Genomic DNA, 21299 nt, shown 5'->3' on the forward strand with positions numbered 1-21299 from the left:
CTATATCTTCCGGTTTTTTAACCAATTGATTTTCTGCTTCTTTTATTTTCTTCAATATGTTTTCTTTGTATTTATCTCTTTCTCTCTTCTTGATTGAACTCTGCTGGATGAGGTAACCTCTTATTACTGCCTTACTGGCATCCCATACTACATTTATGTCAGTTCCTTTATTTAAATTACATTCAAAATATGTATTTACTTGTTCTTTCACTTTTGTTAGGATCTTTTCATCATCCAATATAGTTTCATTCATTCTCCACCTAAAGTTTTTCTTCCGTTTAGTCTCCCACTCCATGCATACTGCCCTATGATCCGACAGGGTTTTTGGTAATATTTCTGCTCTATTGACTCTGGTTGTTAAATCTTTCGTTGTCCATATATGGTCAATTCTGCTCCAACTTCTATTTGCATCTGAATAAAATGAAAATTCTTTCACCGTTGGATTTTTCCATCTCCATATGTCAATTAAACCGTTCTTTTCTGCCATCAATTCGAATATCATTGGCAGTTTCCCTTGATTCGTTCTCTTTTTCTCTGATCTGTCCATTTCCAAGGATGGTACTCCATTGAAGTCCCCCATCAGTATAATTTTACAGTCAATATAATCATTTAATATTTCATCTAGTTTCTTATAGAATTCAGCCTTGTTATCGTTTGGTGCGTAGATTCCTACGACTATTATTTTTTCCTCCTCAATTTGAACTTGCAGTCCTAAAATTCTTCCTTCTTTGTCTTTAAAGATTTGCTTCGTTTCATATTTATTTTTTACATATATCACCACCCCTCTCTTTTTCTGAATATCCGAGGATATGAATTCATTTCCCAATTTTTTGTTTTTAAGGACTCTATTATGTTTTTTTGTCACATGAGTTTCTTGCAGACATATTATGTCTGCCTTTTGTTTTTCCAATACGTGTCCAATTTTATTTCTCTTATTTTTATCATTCATGCCATTCACGTTCCACGAAATTATTTTAACCACCATTTTGTTCGTTTAATTAAATAAGTTTTATTTCACTTTAGTTATCTCTATAAGGAAAAAGATGCAAGATCTTTATGAGGCTGTCTCTTTAATCTCTTGTTCTTGTATCTCGTTTTCACCTTCCGACTCCGATTCACCTGACTCCAATTCAACTCCTTCTATCTTTCCTAATTCCTTATATCTCCTTCCGAATTTCTTTATTTCCAAGATAGAGTCAATCTTAAATTTTTTGTCTTTATAGAAGAAAGACACTCCCTCTGGATATTCCCACCTGAATCTTATCTTATTTGCCGTCAATATCTTAGTCAATCCTTTATAAAGATTCCTTTTGTGCAAGAACCTTTTCGGGATGTCTTTAAACACTACTATTTGTTTCCCATTTACTATCCACTTTGTCTCTCTCCCTTTCCTTAGAATTTCATTTCTTACTTCCATAGAGTTGAGGGTTACTAAGCAGTCTCCTGAGTATTTCTTTGCTCTTCCCTGAGTTGGGTTAGGCCTAATCCTGAAAACCTTGATAATCTGATTCTCCACCTCTTCCATTTTCCAATCAAGCAATTTAGCTATTTCTTCAACAATTTTCCCTCTTAAATTCTCCCCTGCCTCTTCTGTTAAACCTCTAATTTTCACATTTTGTATTTTTTGATTCATTTCCAACAGTGCAATATTGTCCAGAGTTGATTCTTGTATTTTTTCCCATTTCTCCATTTCTGCCTTAAATTTCTCTCCTACTTTCCTGTTCTCCCTAACTTCTTTTTGAACCTTCTTAGTTTGTTCTTCCACTGACTGTACTTTACTGCTTAAATCTTTCATTTGGCTTGAGAATTCTGTCACAATTTCCGTCAATTTTTCCCCAATACTTTTTTCACTTTCTTTCATTTCTCTCCTTAATTCCCTTATTTCAGATAATATCTTGGCCAAATCCCCTTCCCCTTCTATTTCCGCCCTAGAAGACCTTCTTTCCATTGGTGTTGTTATTTTTGTAGCCTTATGTGCCATTTTATATGTGTTATATTCCTCTTGATCACTAGAGGTCGCTTTTTCCAATGCCTTACCAGTAATGTTTTTCCTTCCCTTTACACACTAACTTAACCTTTCACTAATACATTTGGTAATACATTTGGTATAATTAATACAATTATATGTTCAATTATATATTATACCTTGTACCTTGTATATTATCTTTTATATTCTTTATCAGTTCTCCCCCTTTTCTTTCTTATCCCCAGAGTCTAGATGTCGTATCCCATAGTCTGCAGAGTTTCTATTTCTCCTTCTGCCACCTCCAATAACCCCCTCCCCCACTTGGCTCTTCCTCTTCCTCTTTCCACTTTTCCCGTGGCGGGTCGAAGCTGGATCGTCTCTGGGTTGTAGGTCAATGTTGGGTCGTCTCTAGGTCTTTTTGTTACCCCCCTCAGTTCAATCTGGAGCGTTAATAATTCAGCGTAAGGTCTTTAGTATCTCTCTCTCACACACAATGTTTCTTAATCACAGCGACTTCTTGACAAGATGTACAGCTTCTAGTGAACCAAACAGGATTTTTCACCCACCCTTTTTTGCGTTCTCAGTCTTTCGCAACCCTCACCCTATGAAAGTTCCACAATTCAAGTTTCTCCGCTGTTTCAAGGTTCAAAGTCAGAGTCTTTCTCTTTTTCTTATAGCCCAATATCTCGTCAGTTCTTTGTCAGCAACATGAAAACAGCATTCCCATTCATTAAAGTTCGTTACAATACCTTTCGGCTTTTCCCAGCGAAGCAAAACTTCCTCTTTCAGTCTGTCTCTTTGTTTCAGCGTTACCACCTCTCAGCTACTTTGTCTCACTTACTCAGCAGTTCCTCCTTCTCAAAGCTTTACGCCCCGCACCATTTTCTCCCGCAGCGTCCGAAGGGTTTCCTTTCTTTCCACTCTCTTTACTAACTCCCGTGTCTTTTCTCTCTCTGTATTTTAATCTCTTTGTCTAGTGTTGCAGACCTTCGGGAGTTCTTTTCTTTTTTCCGGAAGGTCTCTCCGCTTTTCGTGGAGTTCGAGGCAGCGCTTTGCAGGTTAGTTTAAATCCGTGCGTCCGCGGCTCAACCCGGCTCCCTCCAGACTCTTCAAAGCGAGTCCGGTATCCGAGCTGGGGAACCTTCTTTGGACGCCGCCGTATCTATGCCTCCAGAACTTTATCGTCCTGTGTTTGGGTGTTTGTTTTTAGCCTTTAACAAACCCCTTAACCCTGCAAAACTCGGGTTACCTCCTGAGAGCTAACCCGCGCTCCTTCCCGATCCGCGGAGAACCCGGAAGCCCAAACCCAGAAATACTGAGAGGGAACTGGAGAGTCCTTGTGGCTCACAAGGAGGCCCTCCACAGAGTCTGAAGAGGACATCAGTGAGGGCGGAGGAAGCCCCAAAGAGACCAGAGGCGCAGTGGGGCTTTGTTCATGCTGCTCAGCCTCCCCGCCTAACAGCAGCAGCCACTCTCCAGCATGTCCTCTAGCTCCCTGCTGACCCTAGAGCTTCAGTTCTAGTTATGGATATTTTAGGGTGCATCATTTTTGTATGGATTGAAGAGAGGTTGGCAGACAGGGTGTTTAAAGGGTGTTTAGAAGATTCTCCCCACTTCATATGATTTCACTTATGCTGCGGGCCCCTGGAATGTAACTGTTTATTTTATTTTGCTTATCTTTGCGGGAGTGGGGTGAGGATCCAACCCCCCCCTCTCTCTCTCTCTCTCTGTGTGTGTGTGTGTGTGTGTGTGTGTGTGTGTGTGTTTGAAGCAGAGATTTCTTCCCATCAATATTGAGTTGCATCAGGCCTCTCATGACAACTAGTTGAAAGGGAAAAACCCACTGGTATTGGATTCCCACATCTTGAAACTTTCCATAAAGGGTTTCAGATCATGGCATTTTCTAAGGGTTTCTTAGAACCACGGCTGGTTGGTTGTCATGTGAACTATCCTGTTAGTTGTGGAGTTTCTTTTTTCTTTCCTGTAACAGGCAAAGCACAATACAGGCAAAACACAATACTACACCATGTGTTGGCACTCCTTCTCTGAGATTGGAGTCAACCATGCTGTGAATATGTTCCAAATCATCATCATCATCATCATCATCATCTTCATTATATTTATTAATTGCCCTTCACCCTAAGGTACCATTGTGGGTTACAGCATTAAAAACAATATTAAAAACAATTAAAGTGGATGCCAAGAATTAGTGTCTTGAACCAAGTGACAATGAAAGAAGTTGAATCTGGCTTCACCCCTTTTTGAAATCTACACAAGTAAAGCTTCTGTCTGCACTCAGAGTTATCAGCCTCTTTCAATTTGTCCCTGATCTCCATGTTGTCACATTGTAAATGATGAATTTGCTTATTGCATTCAAGGCTCATTTCCAGTTGTCTCTGTGAGATATCCACCAGCTGCTAGGGATATATATTCCCTTGTTTCTTTAACAATGTCTTGTATGTTTAAGGAAGTTTTTAATGTGTGATATTTTAATGTATTTTTAATCTTTGTTGGAAGTCTCCCAGAGTTGCTGGGGAAACCCAGCCAGATGGGTGGGGTACAAATAATAAATTGTTGTTACTGTTGTTGTTGTTGTTGTTGTTGTTGTTGTTGTTGTTGTTGTTGTTGTATGGGAAGTGAACAAGTCCTTGAGTTTAAGATCTCTGTTCCTTAAAGCTTCACCAGAGTTTGTCAAGGTAGGAGTCACACTTGGTGTGGCCTGGTCTCATTGCAAGCCCTCATTAGACCTATCCTTCTCCCGTGGCTTGAAAAACAACAACAGTAGAGGTCATTCAGTTTATGTTTGGATTCACTGATATTCCCTCTGTACAATGTCACATCACAGTAGGGGAGCTGTGGACCATAGCTACCAGGTAAGGAAGATAGGATTCTGGTGCTCCTCTGGAACAACAGTTTCAAGCAGCCATCTTTCTTCACATTGACCTTCTGCCCCACCCCCCTTGATTAAAAAAAAGTTTCTGGAAAATTGGCCATCATTTTGATGCACATCTATCCTAATATCACATTTTTTGTATGCAACATTTTTACTAGAGCTGTGCAAGGACACACCACCAATTTGCTCTGGGGCCCCAATCTCTCTCCCCCACTCAGTATTATTTGCCTTGAGCCATCCCAAGGGCCACACATTGAGTTATGCATCTGTCCCCAAAACAATCTAGAGAGGGCTAATTCTTAAACAGAATTTCTAAACCTAAGAAAAGGTGGAATATCTGTGTAGAATCCGTTAAGCAAGAAGATCCTGTAGGAAAGCAGATTGTGAAGCAAAAGCCATACACCACAGGATTTGTGAATGTGCTGTGGGCCAATCCAGCCAGATCTGTAGCTATCTATAGCTGCATGTACTAGAAGAAATATGAATATGGCAAATAAATAAATAAATTAGTTACACCAATTCACGTTTGAGAATTAAAGCTCTTACAGTTGAGTTTCACAAACAAAACAATATTAGAATTAAAACTCAGGCCTATCTCTCACAAAATGTCTCCCTCTCTCACACACATACGCATAAACCAGATAGAAAAAGAGAAAGACAAATGAAAGCATGTTTAATTTCATGATACAAAAATGCCACAGTGCTAATTCACTCATCATCCATCTTATTTTTGTTTACGTTAATCCCAAACAATAAATAGGTGAAGATTAAATGTTCATAGAATCAAAAATTCATGGAACAGTAGAGTTGGAAGGGAGCATTAGGATAATTGAGTCCAACCGACATCAATGCAGGAATATTCAGCTCCCCCATATGGGAATGAAACCTTCAACCTTTGTTTTATCAGCACCATGCCCTAATCAAATGAACAAGTTAATAATTATAATCATCATCATCATCTTCGTCATCTATATCCATTTTGAATATAGGTTCCCCATAAATATCTTTTTCAGTGCACCCTTAATAACTTTGTTTCTCAAGGTATAGATCAAAGGGTTCAACATGGGTGTGACAATGCTGTAAATGACAGAAATGATTCTATCTTTGTCTAAAGAGTAGGTAGAAATTGGACGGACATAGGTGAAGATGGCACTCCCATAATACAAGAGGACAATGGTCAGGTGTGAGGCACAGGTGGAAAAGGCTTTGAGCCTTCCTTCACTGGAGCGTATTTTCAAGATAGTGGAGATGATGTAGACATAAGAGAGGACAATGCAAACAAATGGGGTCCATCCTATGAAGACCCCAATGACAAGAAGAATGATCTCATTGAGGGAAGTGTCTCCACAAGAAATCTTCAGAAGGGGAGGGATATCACAAAAGAAATAATTGAGCTGATTTACCCCACAGAAAGGTAGCTTGAAGGTAAAGTAGGTGTGCACAGCTGAGTTGAGAAAACCACTTGCCCAACAGGCTCCGGACAACTGGAGACAAAACCCTTTCTTCATGGTGGCTGTATAGTGCAAAGGATGGCATATAGCTACAAAGCGGTCATAGGCCATGGCAGCCAGCAGGATGCACTCCGTACCCACAAATGAGACAAAGAAATAAAGCTGAGTTACACAGCTGGCATATGGAATGCTCTTTTTCTCTGAGAGAAGGTGGACCAGCATCTGAGGGACATTGGTGCTGGTATAGCAGATATCCAGAAAAGAGAGGTTCCCTAGAAAGAAGTACATGGGTGTGTGAAGCTGGGGGTCCAGGCAGGCAATGGTAATGATGGAGATGTTCCCCACCAGAGTGCAGATGTATGTGATAAGAAAGAATGAGAAGAGCAACAGCTGCAGCTCCTGAAGACCAGAGAAGCCCAAGATGAGAAATTCAGTCAGTGCTGTTTCATTGGCCGTTGTTTTAGGATTTTCTGTTTGAGAAATGAGGAGAAACTGATAAGTGTCATGTTGCCAAAGGTCATGCACACAGGTTGAACAGAGATTATACAAATGCACACAACTTTTTTTCTTTCCTTTTAAGAAACAGTACATCATTTAAAAATATTGTGGAAGTGTGCAAAAAAACGGGGGGGGGGGGAGAGAGATATTATACCTATAAAAATGCACTGGTTGCATCCGTAAAGACAGCATGAAAAATACCTAGCAATGCTATCCAAGAAAAGCCTTTTAGAATATACAGAGACTTAATAATATGCATTAAATAGAAGAGATTATTGGTACCATCCTCATTTTCAGTGGAATCATATTCAAACTATAAGTGCTACTACATTAAAATCCCTAACCTGTGTATCTTCTAAATAAAATCTGGGGTGTGAGTGGCATCCAGAATTGGGCTTAAGCAGCAAGATGGAAAGTAAAATAGAATTATTCAATGCAATGTCTAGAAGATGTTCATCCTCAGGGTCAAACTAAATGTCAGCTTTATATGCAGTATGCAGCTATATACCATACTTTCCCGTGTATAAGACTAGGTTTTTTTCTTTAAAAATTATGCTAAAAAGTGGGGGTCGTATTATACATGTATAGATAGGGTGGATGTTTGATTTGTTGCTGCTGTGGCTGTCAGTGGCTATTGGGCATGTAATTGGTTTCTGAGTCAATGGCTGGTGTTGATTGGCTGATGCTATAGCAATTGGGCAGGCGATTGGCAGCTTCTACTGGCAAGGGGACAGACGTGAGGTGGATTTTTGGACATGTGCAGGTGATCGATTTTCGGCAATGCCTCCTAGAAAAGCTCAAGAACCCTGGTTAATTTCCCCCTCAAAAAATTCAACAACTGTGGGCAATTCTCCACAAAAAAGAAAAGCTCAACAACTCTGTGCCATCTCCCCTCCATTTTCTTAAATTTGAGTCCCCCAAAATAGGGGGCGTCTTATACATGGGGGTGTATTATACACAGAAAAGTATGGTATATTGTATTACAGATACAGGGGGTAGAAATGGGTAAATCTGACAATTTTCATTTCTTTCAGTTTTCCAGTTTTCCTATATTCAGTTCAGTTTTCTGCATTTCCACACAGGTATTTTTTAATTCTTTAAAATCCTTATGAAAATTCATCTGCATGTTCATGTGAATTATTTTATATAATTTATGTTGCAATTCTGGTGTCCTACTGTGTTACTTATTGTATGTAAGCCGCTTTGTGACTCATGTGAGTGAACCGTGGCATAGAAATGTAATAAATTAAATAAAATGAATTTTTCATACAAACATATCCATACACCTTTTACCCTGTATAATGGAACAGAAACCTTAAGCCCCCTTCTTGATTTTAAGTTACAGTTTTTAAACTGAACTTCTTAATCAAATTGCACTTTTGCGTTAACAATTCAAAAAAAAAAAAGATAAGTAAATATAACGAAAGGAAAGAAAGAAAGAAAGAAAGAAAGAAAGAAAGAAAGAAAGAAAGAAAGAAAACATAGAAACCATAAAACATCACAGTCTGGAAAAGCAAAAATGCAAAGATACAGCATAGCTATAAAGGAACAATCCAAAGATTCCCATTACAAATAAAGAAAGATATGTAAAAAATAGAAGTATTCTCAACCTGTAAGTTCCATCATTACAGAGAACAAATGAGCCAGACACGTGCATATACTGAACACTGAACAACAATTCTCCTAAATATTGGTACAGTGGTACCTCTGGTTACATACTTAATTCGTTCTGGAGGTCCATTCTTAACCTGAAACTGTTCTTAACCTGAAGCACCACTTTAGCTAATGGGACCTCCCGCTGCCGCTGTGCCGGCAGAGCACGATTTCTGTTCTTATCCTGAAGCAAAGTTCTTAACCTGAAATGTTATTTCTGGGTAAGTGGAGTATGTAACCTGAAGCATATGTAACCTGAAGTGTATGTAACCCAAGGTACCACTGTATAAGAAAGAAAACCATGCCGGGGGCAGTGGCGGGCATTCATTCAAGCTCTGCCCTTCAGATACCAGGAACATACCTAGGATCACATTTTATTAAAACACACAGCTGTCACAATTCGGTTGATTAGAGGGAACATCAAAGGTCAAGGAGCAAGCACACTGCAAAATGCAGGACCACATTCCCTGCTAGTGGAACTTGCAGTACAAACCCATACTTGAAATAAAAAAGGCAGTCATTAGAATTCAGCAACTAGTGGTATAAGCAAGCACACTGAGTTCCACAGTTGTTAGATACATTTCCAAGAAAATGACAGTGTTGATTTGTACTTACCATCCATTGATGTATTAAAGGAAAAGTTGGCCACTTCAAACAGCTAACTCAGTTGCATGTTGGATGGTAAATAGCTGCAGGCATCGAATTTGTCCCCCAGTATCTCACACAAGCACATGTATATTTTCAGTGACCACATGAGACATATTCCTCCATTAATTTCTGATGCAATGTTGAGAGGCAGTCCATAGTTCCCTTAATTGCAACTGAAGACTAACCTAAGGTGTACTCTGTTCATGTTGCAAAGATGATGACAGAAGTTACAAACAGGGAGTTTGTAAAAAACAGGGAGTTTGTAAGTTATAAACAGGGAGTTACAATTCTGCATTTACATGTCTTTCTATGCATCAGTGAGTTTAAAGGCTAGAGTGTTTTCTCTGATCAAATACTGAAATGAGTCCCCCCCCTTCCAGCATATTCAAATCAAAGCCTTAAGACTCTTAAATAAACAATGTCAATGAGCAACTTTTATTAGGCCACTGTCAGTGAACAACATTTATTCCCCACCCTTATTTTTGGAGGACTGATGCTCACTCTAATTAGGTATATGAACTTCTGACAAGATATACCACCTCAAAGAATCAGACATTTATGGTTCACATTCTGTACTGCTCTGCTGGAGAGACAGTCTACCAAGAAAATCAATTATTATCAGTGCCTGCATGCCCCCTTGATGCCTAATAATGGAATAAAATAAAGAATTCCTTCCAGTAGCACCTTAGAGACCAACTAAGTTTGTTCTTGGTATGAGCTTTTGTGTGCATGCACACTTCTTCAGAAATCTGAAGCATGCACATGAAAGCTCATACCAAGAACAAACTTAGTTGGTCTCTAAGGTGCTACTGGAAGGAATTTTTTATTTTATTTTGTTTTGACTATGGCAGACCAACATGGCTACCTACCTGTAACTGTAATAATGGAATGTTTGAATAATACTATTAATACTCTCCAGGGTATTCATAAAAATCTGAAATTCTTGTGCATACTTAGCCTAGTGAATTGCAATTGTAAAATAAGGAGGAAAAAGAAAATCATACCTAAACTGTAGTAATACTTTCACAGAATTAACTTACTTCTGTGCAGGTATGTTTAGGATTGCACAGTTAGTATACAAATAGAACCCATAGTAGGGGGTGTACAAATTTGTTAATTTTGGTTTCTCTTGTTCCATACCCTCCAACATCCCACTGATCAAAACTGGGACACTTTTTCGGTCCAAATTCCCATGGGAGCCAGCTGATTTGTGCAAGAGTGCAAGACAAAAATAATGGTCCTGCGCTCTGGAGCAAGCCTGCTGACTCACATCACAGCACTGGACCAAAAAGTGGGACTTTCTAACATCCAATCAGAAGCTGGGATGGCTTCTGTTGTTCTGGGATATCCTGTTCAAAATGGGTCTGTTGAGAGGTATGTTCTTGTTTTCCCAAGCTTTTAAAGTATTCACAAAACTTTATCACCATTTTGATGCACATTTTCTCCAATATACAATCCATATTTTTGTATTTAATTTTGCCTAATATATACATTTATACTAGGGCTTTGCAGGAAAAGCTCTCCCCCCCCCATTCACACTGTAGCCCTGATATTAGCTCCAATATCCGTGTAATTTGCCATGTGCCTATCTGGGGGCCCTGTACCCCACCATGGATCCACCCCCAATGCAATTTGGGTGAGGTGGAGCTAAGGTATTTTAAAGAGTTTTTCAACCTGCAGAAAAGGTCAGGGGTGGTGCATGCCACCCAGGATCTGATACTGCATGGTGTCTTTCTCCGCAAGCTGGCTGTTTGTGAGCAGCTTTTGTTGTGCAAGGAAGCTGCTCACAAAGGGACAGAAGCCAGCACTGTGCAGAATTTGTTAAGCAGGCATCCACCTCCTGAGGATGTTGAGTGGAGGCAGTGATGCTACAAAGGGTGGGCATTATGTCAGACAGGAAAGGAAGCCATGGCACTGGAACTACTTTCTCCTGGGTAGGTCTTTGCCTTTTTCACATGTTTTTGTGTCCAGACCGCCTCTCTTCCCTATCTGTTACATCACTCCCTGACAGGCATGGATTGTTCTGAGCCAATCCATCTGTACCTGTAGAAATCCATGCATATCGGTACCCAGCTCATCAGAGGGGAGAGGCGCTCTGAGTATGCCCAATTTGGCTGGGGCCTGGACCAAATCCAGCCTTAATTTTTACAGTTCCTAACTACTATTAATATTATACAATATTTTTTATTTTCCCCGCAATAACTGATGCTCCTCTCAGTCTATCAGAAGGCCTTTGTGCCATGAATACTTTTATAATGTTTTATAACTTGATGTTTTAATATACCGGTATGTCTTGCATTTTGTACATTGTCTGCATTAATTTTCGTAAGCTGCTTTGAGTCTCAGATGTGGAGAGCAATGGGGTATACATTAAAAAAAAGATATGTCTAGGAAGCAATCTCAAAAGCATTAAAAATACTAATAACTGAAATCCCAAATGTTTGATTAATCTTCAGGGGAATAGTTCCCCATCCAGAGGTTACTTAACTCTTGTTTCCTCCTCCACCTGGCCCAATTTGAAGGCACAGCCTTTGTGGGTTCATTTTTGGTGTAATGCTCTCTATGTAAAAATACTGTTGTGGAACAAATCCTGATGAAGTTTGCAAATGGAATTGTGAAGGGATGCAGAACCTATTTATTTTTCCTGACTGTGCCATTCATCCTTAAAAAAAGGCATATCACTGACAAACGAATCCATCAACTTTGTATAGAACACGTCTGTGGTAATTTGCAATGGGAGGGAGACACGTGAAGAAGGTAAGGATAATTTGTATTGTCTGATCAGTTATTTCAGAGAGAGAAAGTACGAAAGAGAGTTAGAAAGAGATTCGAATATTGTGAAAGTACAATTGCTGACTAGGACAGATGGGAGTTGTTGTCCAAAACATATGAAAGGAATCAGGTTGTGTTATTATATTATAATCCATTGGTTGTTGTTTTTTCCAGGAGGTAGTTAAGGGTATAAAGTACTGGCACCTTTCTTCCCACAAATTCTAAAAGTGTGACACTTTAAGCAAAGCACTAAATATATTATTGTTTTAAGTAAGATATATTTCTATACTTATATGGGGGGTGGGCTCTCAAGTTGTAGTTTCATGTGACTTGCTCAAGATGGAATGCTTACAATATATCCATATACAGAAGAACTGAAGTGGATTTATGAGACTAATGAACATTTTCCATCACATCATGGGGATTTTCCTCAAAATTCTGGGCATCAATATTGGAGATGAAATTTTGCCTAAAGGAAATTTTGATGGGAACGTAGGTGGCAGATTCAGAAGGTAAAACTAAGATTTGTAGTGGCAAAAATGAGAAGAAACCGAACTTCCGGCGAGGACGCCATTGCGGGCGGTCGAGGGTCGTTTCGGCAGCGAGACGACCCTGGCCTGCCCCGGGGGTAGGAGCTCCGCTACCGCACAGCGGGCTCTGCTAAACCGCGGGTCGAGCGTCCCACGGCACGGGCTCTCCAGCGAGCCCACTATGGCGCTGAACCCTTCTCCTGTTCCCCTTGTAAAAGGGGAATGGGAGTGAAGGGACAACGGCGCCGGGCTGTGGAGGCTATGCCCCAACCAGACAGGCGAAGTGGCGGCTGCCGCCTGCACTGAGCGCATCGTTCTTACCTGATTTGAAGGAAAAGAAGAAGAAACCCGTATGCCGTGAGTACGGAGTTAATTGGATTTAAAATTTTGATAATTGGCACTCCGGGAGGAACGTTAAAAGGAAGCCCGTTCCTCCCTTTGCTGAATGAAGAAAATAACATTGTTTCTAGCTGCTGCTGCAGTAGCGGATACAAAGTTTCTATGGAGCTTTTTGACAAGCGAGACCGGCTGAACCCCTTCTAGGGGAACTAAGATGTTGGAAATATTTCTTCTTTGAAGTTGTTGGATTATAATCTTTTCACCCTGATTCGGGGGGAAATGGCAGCTGAAACTTGTGGTTAAAGATGGAAAAGTACTGAAACTTGATACCCTCTGCCTACTTCTACCATGCTTGGTTTCGTTTTTAAACTGGCTTTAGATCCGGGTATGACCCATGAACAAAGGACTATTCTTTTGAAGTTAGAACTGTTAAACCAGAAATTAATTTTGTTGAAACAGGATGTTGAGGAAAAGTTATATGCAACAGGAAAGACTCTTGAGAACTTTGTTAAACTGGAAGAAAACCTTGCTAGGGAACTTGAGGAAATTTTTGAGAAACAAAATACAGTGACTATGCAACTCCTAGAAGATGGAAAATCCTGTCGGTGTGAGAGACCCAGGGCTGGAAGACAATTTATATCCAATTTCTGGGGTGAGAGCCCAGAAATGAAGGGAAAAAGATTCTTGAAATTGCAATTTGAAGATGACTGGAATTCTGAAATGGAGATTGTGGAAGGTGATGACTTGTGTTCCCTGGAGCTCCTTGCAAGGATGTTTATGGACTGCGTCTTGACATTTGGTTATAAAGAAAAAGAGGACATTCTGGACAATGATGTTGGAGGGAGACGGAGAAATGTCTGGGGGGTGATCCCGAGATGGCGAAGGAAAATGGTTAGAAGAGGGTTAGGGTGAGAATATTTAAAATATAATTAGGATGGCTCACCATGGTACCCTGAAGTCAGTGTGTTAAGAATTTAAGATTTTGAACTAGTGAAGAGATATGTGAATTGTTTATCAGCAGCAGTTTAAGTAAAATAAGATGCAAGATTTGAGTTAAGAAGTAATAGGTTGTATTATGAAGTAAAAATAAATATTAAGAAGTTATGTTTAGATATTTTGACGGTGATGATTTAAATTTTAGAGATAAGAAGTTATTAAAGTTAATTAGAATTGGAAGCAAAGGAGAGAAAACGGGGGAAGTCCCCCAAGTAGATTTGAAACAAGAATTTGTTTAAGTAGTAAAAGGAATATTAGTGTTCTAGTTTAGGTTTGTATTTGTTTTTTATTCTGTTTTGATTGTTATATTTGTTGTTGTATTTGTTCTGTTGTATTGTCTTTTATTGTGTGGAAAACCAATTAAATCTTTGTAAAAAAAAAAATGAGCAGAAACCATTTGCGACAATGCAATGGCATATACAGAAAAGAGCTTAATCCAGAAGCAACAGTAAATGTGGATTTCATGGTGGCCTTCTTTGCAGTCAACAGACTATATTTCTTCCTGTGCAGTTTAGCCCAAGTGGACACAAAGCGGTATAAGCAATGTTTGAAACTCAGTAACAGATTGTTCTTCAGAGCAAAGAGCCAGAAGGAGGTTGAACGTTGTTGTACTCTCCTCAACATATATGAGCCTAATGAACCCATTTTGTTGTTTATCTGCTTTGCACAATTCCTCATGAATATATTAATTCATCTTCTTCTTCTCCCCCACCCTCTACATTTCTTTCTAGATCATGGGCCTGTTGTGAAAAGTACAATGGAAAACCAGACCATTGTGGATGAGTTTATTCTTTTGGGGCTTTCTGATGATGCAACACTCCAAGTTTTCCTGTTTCTGATTTTCTTGTCCATCTATCTAATAACCCTTGTAGGAAACATGCTTATCATGCTGGTGATAAGGGCTAACCCACAGTTACATACCCCAATGTATTTCTTTCTTACTAACTTATCGTTCCTTGACATCTGCTATTCCTCAGTAACAGTTCCCAAGATGCTTGAAAGCCTCCTTGCTAGTAAGAAGACAATTTCTCTCAATGGCTGCATTACTCAGATCTTTTGCTTCATTTTCATGTTTGGAACGGAGGTCTTCTTACTTTCAGCAATGGCATATGACCGCTTTGCGGCCATATGCAACCCACTGAGATACAGCACCATTATCAGCCACAGTGTATGTGTCCAAATGGTGGTAGCTGCATGGGTATCAGGCTTCTTGGATTCCCTTGTTAATACCCTCTTTTTAACTGGCTTGCACTTCTGCGGTCCCAGAAATATTAACCATTTCAGCTGTGAGTTGCCTTTGCTGCTGCAGCTGTCTTGCAGTAGTACCTTTGCCAATGAAATGGTGATCCTGACCTTCAGCATGACATTAGGGTTTACCTCTCTCCTTCTAATTGTAGCTTCTTATATGCGCATTATTAGCACAATTCTCAAGATACGTTCGGCGGAAGGAAGGCAAAAGGCGTTTTCTACTTGCTCTGCCCATCTCACTGTGGTCCTTCTGTTTTGTGGGACAGCAATCATTAGGTACATGAGACCTGCATCTGGGTACTCAGAGACATTAGACAAACTGGTGTCCATTCAGTACAGCATCCTCACCCCTATGTTAAACCCTATCATATACAGCCTAAAAAACAAAGAAGTGAAGATAGCTTTAAATAAGCTCCTAAGAAAATGACTTTGATCAAGGCTTGGCAATGATGTAGATTTTCATACTTACCGTGATTTTAATACCATCCTGATTTTTAAAATGAAATTATGTGACAAAAACCTATGTACACTGTTATACATTTGAGGGGACTGGGAAGGGGAGGTTTAGCGGAGCCAGAACACTTATTTTATTTATTTATTTATTTATTTCATTTATATACTGCATAGTTGTAGGAAAAAACCTCAAAACGGTTTACAAAAAATGAATGATTTGCTAGGGAAACTATTGATGAATGCCTCCCCAAAACTAGGTGTTGAGTCATCCTGATCCGCCTTGCCTGCTGCCTCCGTCCACCTGCCCACTAGACCAACATGCTCGGCACTGTGCCTTTGCTGCCAGGGCTCTACGCCCACTCACAAATGTGTGTTCGGGGGCATGGCTCACCTGTCCCCCACCATGCTATATCTATGGGTAGAGCAGCAGCAGCAGCAGCAGTTGGAAGTGCCTTGGAAGTAGCCTAATTTTGTGTCGGCTCAACTTGCACCAGCATACTTTACACAAGCTTTTTCAACCGAGGATTGTTCCCTTAGTAATATCTGAATTCTTATACAATGGGAATTTTTGTCAACTTGCAAAACATTTATGAAATGTTGTTTGATTAATAATTATAATAATTTCAATCATATTTTTAAAATTATTTATATACCGCCCATCTGGCTGTGTTTCCCTAGCCACTCTAGGTGACTTCCAACATATAAAAGCATAATGAAACATCAAACATCAACAACTTCCTGATACAGGGCTGCCTTCAGATGTCTTCTAAATGTAGAGCACCACTGCCAAAAATGCCCTTTGCCTGGTTCCCTGTAACATTCACTTCTCACAGTGAGGGAACCGCCAGAAGACCCGCAGAAGTGGACCTCAGTGTCCAGGCTGAATGATGGTGGCAGAGACACTTCTTCCGGTTTAGACTTTACAACAAAAATATGAAAGAGGAGACTTAACCTTCCTGGATACTGGGGGTGGAGGGGAATAGTATGCATTTTAGCATGCTAAGAGCAAGAAACAAATCAGGTTAAAATTTGAACACGCTGAATCTGATAGCATATTTCTCATGGTTCTGTGAAAAAGATAAAAATCCAAAACCTGTATGAATATTAAAATGTCTATAACAATTTTCTATAGCAGTTTTTAAATGTTTTTGTATTTGAATATATCAGAATTGCCTTTGCGTGCAATGAAAATGTTACATCAACTGGCACATTTCAAAAGTAGAAAAAGCAGGTATTTTACTGGAAAAAAGAAGATAATCAAATGGTGCATTGACAAAAAATAAAAAATAAACACTGATGGCTTTGCCAGCTGATTTAGCAGCATACCAGTAAAATCAGAAGTAGAGTCTGGCCATCACCAAGATTCTACTTGCAAGAGTGCCTCTTGAAAAACATGAGTATCTGTGAATGTATTGCTGCATGCCACCACAATCTCCAAGCAGTGCAAGATTTCAGCAGCAGTTCCTCCGCTCCACCCAGCTTTCCCTTCTCTGCAGCACTTTCTTCTTCCACTGCTGGCACTGGAGAAATCAATTTACAGCAGCTCTTCAGCTGCAGCGAGTTCACCCTTTTCCAAGGCATAGTCTTCTTCCTTCACTTCAGCTACTGACGGCATCTCTGTGCAGTCCAAGTCCCTGAGCTTCCCATCCACCTTCTGGATCCCTTTAGTCACTCTTTCCATCTGGGTGCCTTGCAGCGAGGCTCCTGGGTCACTTTTAAGCCCCTGTATAACTTTTAACACATCACATGGCATCACACTTTCCTCTCCACAGCAGCTGATACATTTTATCCAACTGTTGTCTTTGTAGCTGCACCACTCTCTTAAACTAATTCCAGCCTTAATTTTTACAGTTCCTAACTACTATTAATATTATACAATATTTTTAATTACCCCCACAATAACTGATGCTCCACTCCGTCTATCAGAAGGCCTTTGCGCCATAAATACTTTTATAATGTTTTATAACTTGATGTTTTAACATATGTCTTGCATTTTGTACATTGTCTGCATTAATTTTCGTAAGCTGCTTTGAGTCCCAGATGTGGAGAGCAATGGGGTATACATTAAAAAAAAGATATGTCTAGGAAGCAATCTCAAAAGCATTAAAAATACTAATAACTGAAATCCCAAATGTTTGATTAATCTTCAGGGGAATAGTTCCCCATCCAGAGGTTACTTAACTCTTGTTTCCTCCTCCACCTGGCCCAATTTGAAGGCACAGCCTTTGTGGGTTCATTGTTGGTGTAATGCTCTCTATGTAAAAATACTGTTGTGGAACAAATCCTGATGAAGTTTGCACATGGAATTGTGAAGGGATGCAGAACCTATTTATTTTTCCTGATTGTGTCATTCATCCTTAAAAAAGGCATACCACTGACAAACCCATCCATCAACTTTGTATAGAATACAACCTCCGTTTTAACTTGCAATGGGAGGGAGACACGTGAAGAAGGTAAGGATAATTTGTGTTGTCTGATCAGTTATTTCAGAGAGAGAAAGTACGAAAGAGAGTTAGAAAGAGATTCTAATATTGTGAAAGTAAAATTGCTGACTAGGACAGATGGGAGTTGTTGTCCAAAACATATGAAAGGGATCAGGTTGTGTTATTATATTATAATCCAGTGGTTGTTTCCCCCCCCAGGAGGTAGTTAAGGGTATAAAGTACTGGCACCTTTCTTCCCACAAATTCTAAAAGTGTGACACTTTAAGCAAAGCACTAAATATATTATTGTTTTAAGTAAGATATATTTCTATACTTATATGGGAGGTGGGCTCTCAAGTTGTAGTTTCAGCTGACTTGCTCAAGATGGAATGCTTACAATATATTCATATACAGAAGAACTGAAGTGGATTTATGAGACTAATGAACATTTTCCATCACGTCATGGGGAGTTTCCTCAATATTCTGGGCATCAATATTAGAGATGTAATTGAAATTTTGCCTAAAGAAAATTTTGATGGGAACGTAGGTGACAGATTGAGAAGGTAAAACTAAGATTTGTAGTGACAAAAATGAGAAGAAACCATTTGCGACAATGCAATGGCATATACAGAAAAGAGCTTAATCCAGAAGCAACAGTAAATGTGTATTTCATGGTGGCCTTCTTTGCAGTCAACAGACAATATTTCTTCCTATGCAGTTTAGCCCAAGTGGACACAAAGCGGTATAAATAATGTTTGAAACTCAGTAACAGATTGTTCTTCAGAGCAAAGAGCCAGAAGGAGGTTGAACATTGTTGTACTCTCCTCAACACACTGGAGCCAGTGTGGTGTAGTGGTTAAGAGCAGTGGACTCGAAATCTGGTGAACTGGGTTTGCGTCTCCGCTCCTCCACACGCAGCTACTGGGTGACCTTGGGCTAGTCACACTTCTCTGAAGTCTCTCAGCCCCACTCACCTCACATAGTGTTTGTTGTGGGGGAGGAAGTGAAAGGAGAATATTAGCCGCTTTGACACTTCTTAGGGTAGTGATAAAGCAGGATATCAAATCCAAACTCTTCTCTTCTTTAACATATATGAGCCTAATGAACCCATTTTGTTGTTTATCTGCTTTGCACAATTCCTCATGAATATATTAATTCATCTTCTTCTTCTCCCCCACCCTCTACATTTCTTTCTAGATCATGGGCCTGTTGTGAAAAGTACAATGGAAAACCAGACCATTGTGGATGAGTTTATTCTTTTGGGGCTTTCTGATGATGCAACACTCCAAGTTTTCCTGTTTCTGATTTTCTTGTCCATCTATCTAATAACCCTTGTAGGAAACATGCTTATCATGCTGGTGATAAGGGCTAACCCTCAGTTACATACCCCAATGTATTTCTTTCTTACTAACTTATCGTTCCTTGACATCTGCTACTCCTCAGTAACAGTTCCCAAGATGCTTGAAAGCCTCCTTGCTAGTAAGAAGACAATTTCTCTCAATGGCTGCATCACTCAGATCTTTTGCTTCATTTTCATGGTTGGAACGGAGATCTTCTTACTTTCAGCAATGGCATATGACCGCTTTGCTGCCATATGCAACCCACTGAGATACAGCACCATTATCAGCCACCGTGTATGTGTCCAAATGGTGGTAGCTGCATGGGTATCTGGCTTCTTGGATTCCCTTGTTAATACTCTCTTTTTAACTGGCTTGCACTTCTGCGGTCCCAGAATTATTAACCATTTCAGCTGTGAGTTGCCTTTGCTGCTGCAGCTGTCTTGCAGTAGTACCTTTGCCAATGAAATGGTGATCCTGTCCTTCAGCATGACATTAGGGTTTGCCTCCCTCCTTCTAATTGTAGCTTCTTATATGCGCATTATTAGCACCATTCTCAAGATACGTTCGGCAGAAGGAAGGCAAAAGGCATTTTCTACCTGCGCTTCCCATCTCACTGTGGTCCTCCTGTTTTGTGGGACAGCATTCATTAGGTACATGAGACCTGCATCTGGGTACTCAGAGACATTAGACAAACTGGTGTCCATTCAGTACAGCATCCTCACCCCTATGTTAAACCCTATCATATACAGCCTAAAAAACAAAGAAGTGAAGATAGCTTTAAATAAGCTCCTAAGAAAATGACTTTGATCAAGGCTTGGCAGTGATGTAGATTTTCATACTTATCGTGATTTTAATACCATCCTGATTTTTAAAATGAAATTATGTGACAAAAACCTATGTACACTGTTATACATTTGAGGGGACTGGGAAGGGGAGGTTTAGCGGAGCCAGAACACTTATTTTATTTATTTATTTATTTATTTCATTTATATACTGCATAGTTGTAGGAAAAAACCTCAAAACGGTTTACAAAAAATGAATGATTTGCTAGGGAAACTATTGATGAATGCCTCCCCAAAACTAGGTGTTGAGTCATCCTGATCCGCCTTGCCTGCTGCCTCCGTCCACCTGCCCACTAGACCAACATGCTCGGCACTGTGCCTTTGCTGCCAGGGCTCTACGCCCACTCACAAATGTGTGTTCGGGGGCATGGCTCACCTGTCCCCCACCATGCTATATCTATGGGTAGAGCAGCAGCAGCAGCAGCAGTTGGAAGTGCCTTGGAAGTAGCCTAATTTTGTGTCGGCTCAACTTGCACCAGCATACTTTACACAAGCTTTTTCAACCGAGGATTGTTCCCTTAGTAATATCTGAATTCTTATACAATGGGAATTTTTGTCAACTTGCAAAACATTTATGAAATGTTGTTTGATTAATAATTATAATAATTTCAATCATATTTTTAAAATTATTTATATACCGCCCATCTGGCTGTGTTTCCCTAGCCACTCTAGGTGACTTCCAACATATAAAAGCATAATGAAACATCAAACATCAACAACTTCCTGATACAGGGCTGCCTTCAGATGTCTTCTAAATGTAGAGCACCACTGCCAAAAATGCCCTTTGCCTGGTTCCCTGTAACATTCACTTCTCACAGTGAGGGAACCGCCAGAAGACCCGCAGAAGTGGACCTCAGTGTCCAGGCTGAATGATGGTGGCAGAGACACTTCTTCCGGTTTAGACTTTACAACAAAAATATGAAAGAGGAGACTTAACCTTCCTGGATACTGGGGGTGGAGGGGAATAGTATGCATTTTAGCATGCTAAGAGCAAGAAACAAATCAGGTTAAAATTTGAACACGCTGAATCTGATAGCATATTTCTCATGGTTCTGTGAAAAAGATAAAAATCCAAAACCTGTATGAATATTAAAATGTCTATAACAATTTTCTATAGCAGTTTTTAAATGTTTTTGTATTTGAATATATCAGAATTGCCTTTGCGTGCAATGAAAATGTTACATTAACTGGCACATTTCAAAAGTAGAAAAAGCAGGTATTTTACTGGAAAAAAGAAGATAATCAAA

The 21299-nt window shown here is 39.8% G+C and overlaps 3 protein-coding genes across 3 annotated transcripts; 2 read left to right on the top strand and 1 right to left on the bottom strand.

The window, feature by feature from the left end:
• Positions 1–1054: 1054 nt before the first annotated feature.
• On the bottom strand, positions 1055–9083 carry LOC117057882 (olfactory receptor 5V1-like). Its single transcript, XM_033168721.1, has 3 exons — positions 9077–9083; positions 5859–6780; positions 1055–1295 (listed from the first exon to the last, which is right to left on the bottom strand). The coding sequence occupies exons 1-3, from the start codon at positions 9081–9083 to the stop codon at positions 1055–1057; spliced, it is 1170 nt and encodes a 389-aa protein (XP_033024612.1).
• A 5414-nt stretch (positions 9084–14497) lies between these two features.
• Positions 14498–15421, top strand: LOC117058689 (olfactory receptor 5A2-like). The gene has a single exon (XM_033170023.1). The coding sequence runs from the start codon at positions 14504–14506 to the stop codon at positions 15419–15421; it is 918 nt and encodes a 305-aa protein (XP_033025914.1). The 5' UTR covers positions 14498–14503.
• A 3666-nt stretch (positions 15422–19087) lies between these two features.
• On the top strand, positions 19088–20011 carry LOC117058648 (olfactory receptor 5A2-like). The gene has a single exon (XM_033169951.1). The coding sequence runs from the start codon at positions 19094–19096 to the stop codon at positions 20009–20011; it is 918 nt and encodes a 305-aa protein (XP_033025842.1). The 5' UTR covers positions 19088–19093.
• The last annotated feature ends 1288 nt before the right edge of the window (positions 20012–21299 follow it).

Source organism: Lacerta agilis, chromosome 14 (genome assembly GCF_009819535.1).
Source record: "Lacerta agilis isolate rLacAgi1 chromosome 14, rLacAgi1.pri, whole genome shotgun sequence".
Classification (NCBI taxonomy): Eukaryota; Metazoa; Chordata; class Lepidosauria; order Squamata; family Lacertidae; genus Lacerta; species Lacerta agilis.

What these genes read in the sequence shown, in the direction of transcription:
- LOC117058689 (XM_033170023.1), top strand. Translation starts at nt 14,504, where the DNA reads ATGGAAAACCAGACCATTGTGGATGAGTTTATTCTTTTGGGGCTTTCT.
- LOC117057882 (XM_033168721.1), bottom strand. An exon ending in GGTGCACTGAAAAAGATATT is followed by an intron (nt 1,296 to 5,858) that starts TATGGGGAACCT and finishes GAATCTTTATAA; the next exon opens with AGGATTGACTAAGATATTGA.
- LOC117058648 (XM_033169951.1), top strand. Translation starts at nt 19,094, where the DNA reads ATGGAAAACCAGACCATTGTGGATGAGTTTATTCTTTTGGGGCTTTCT.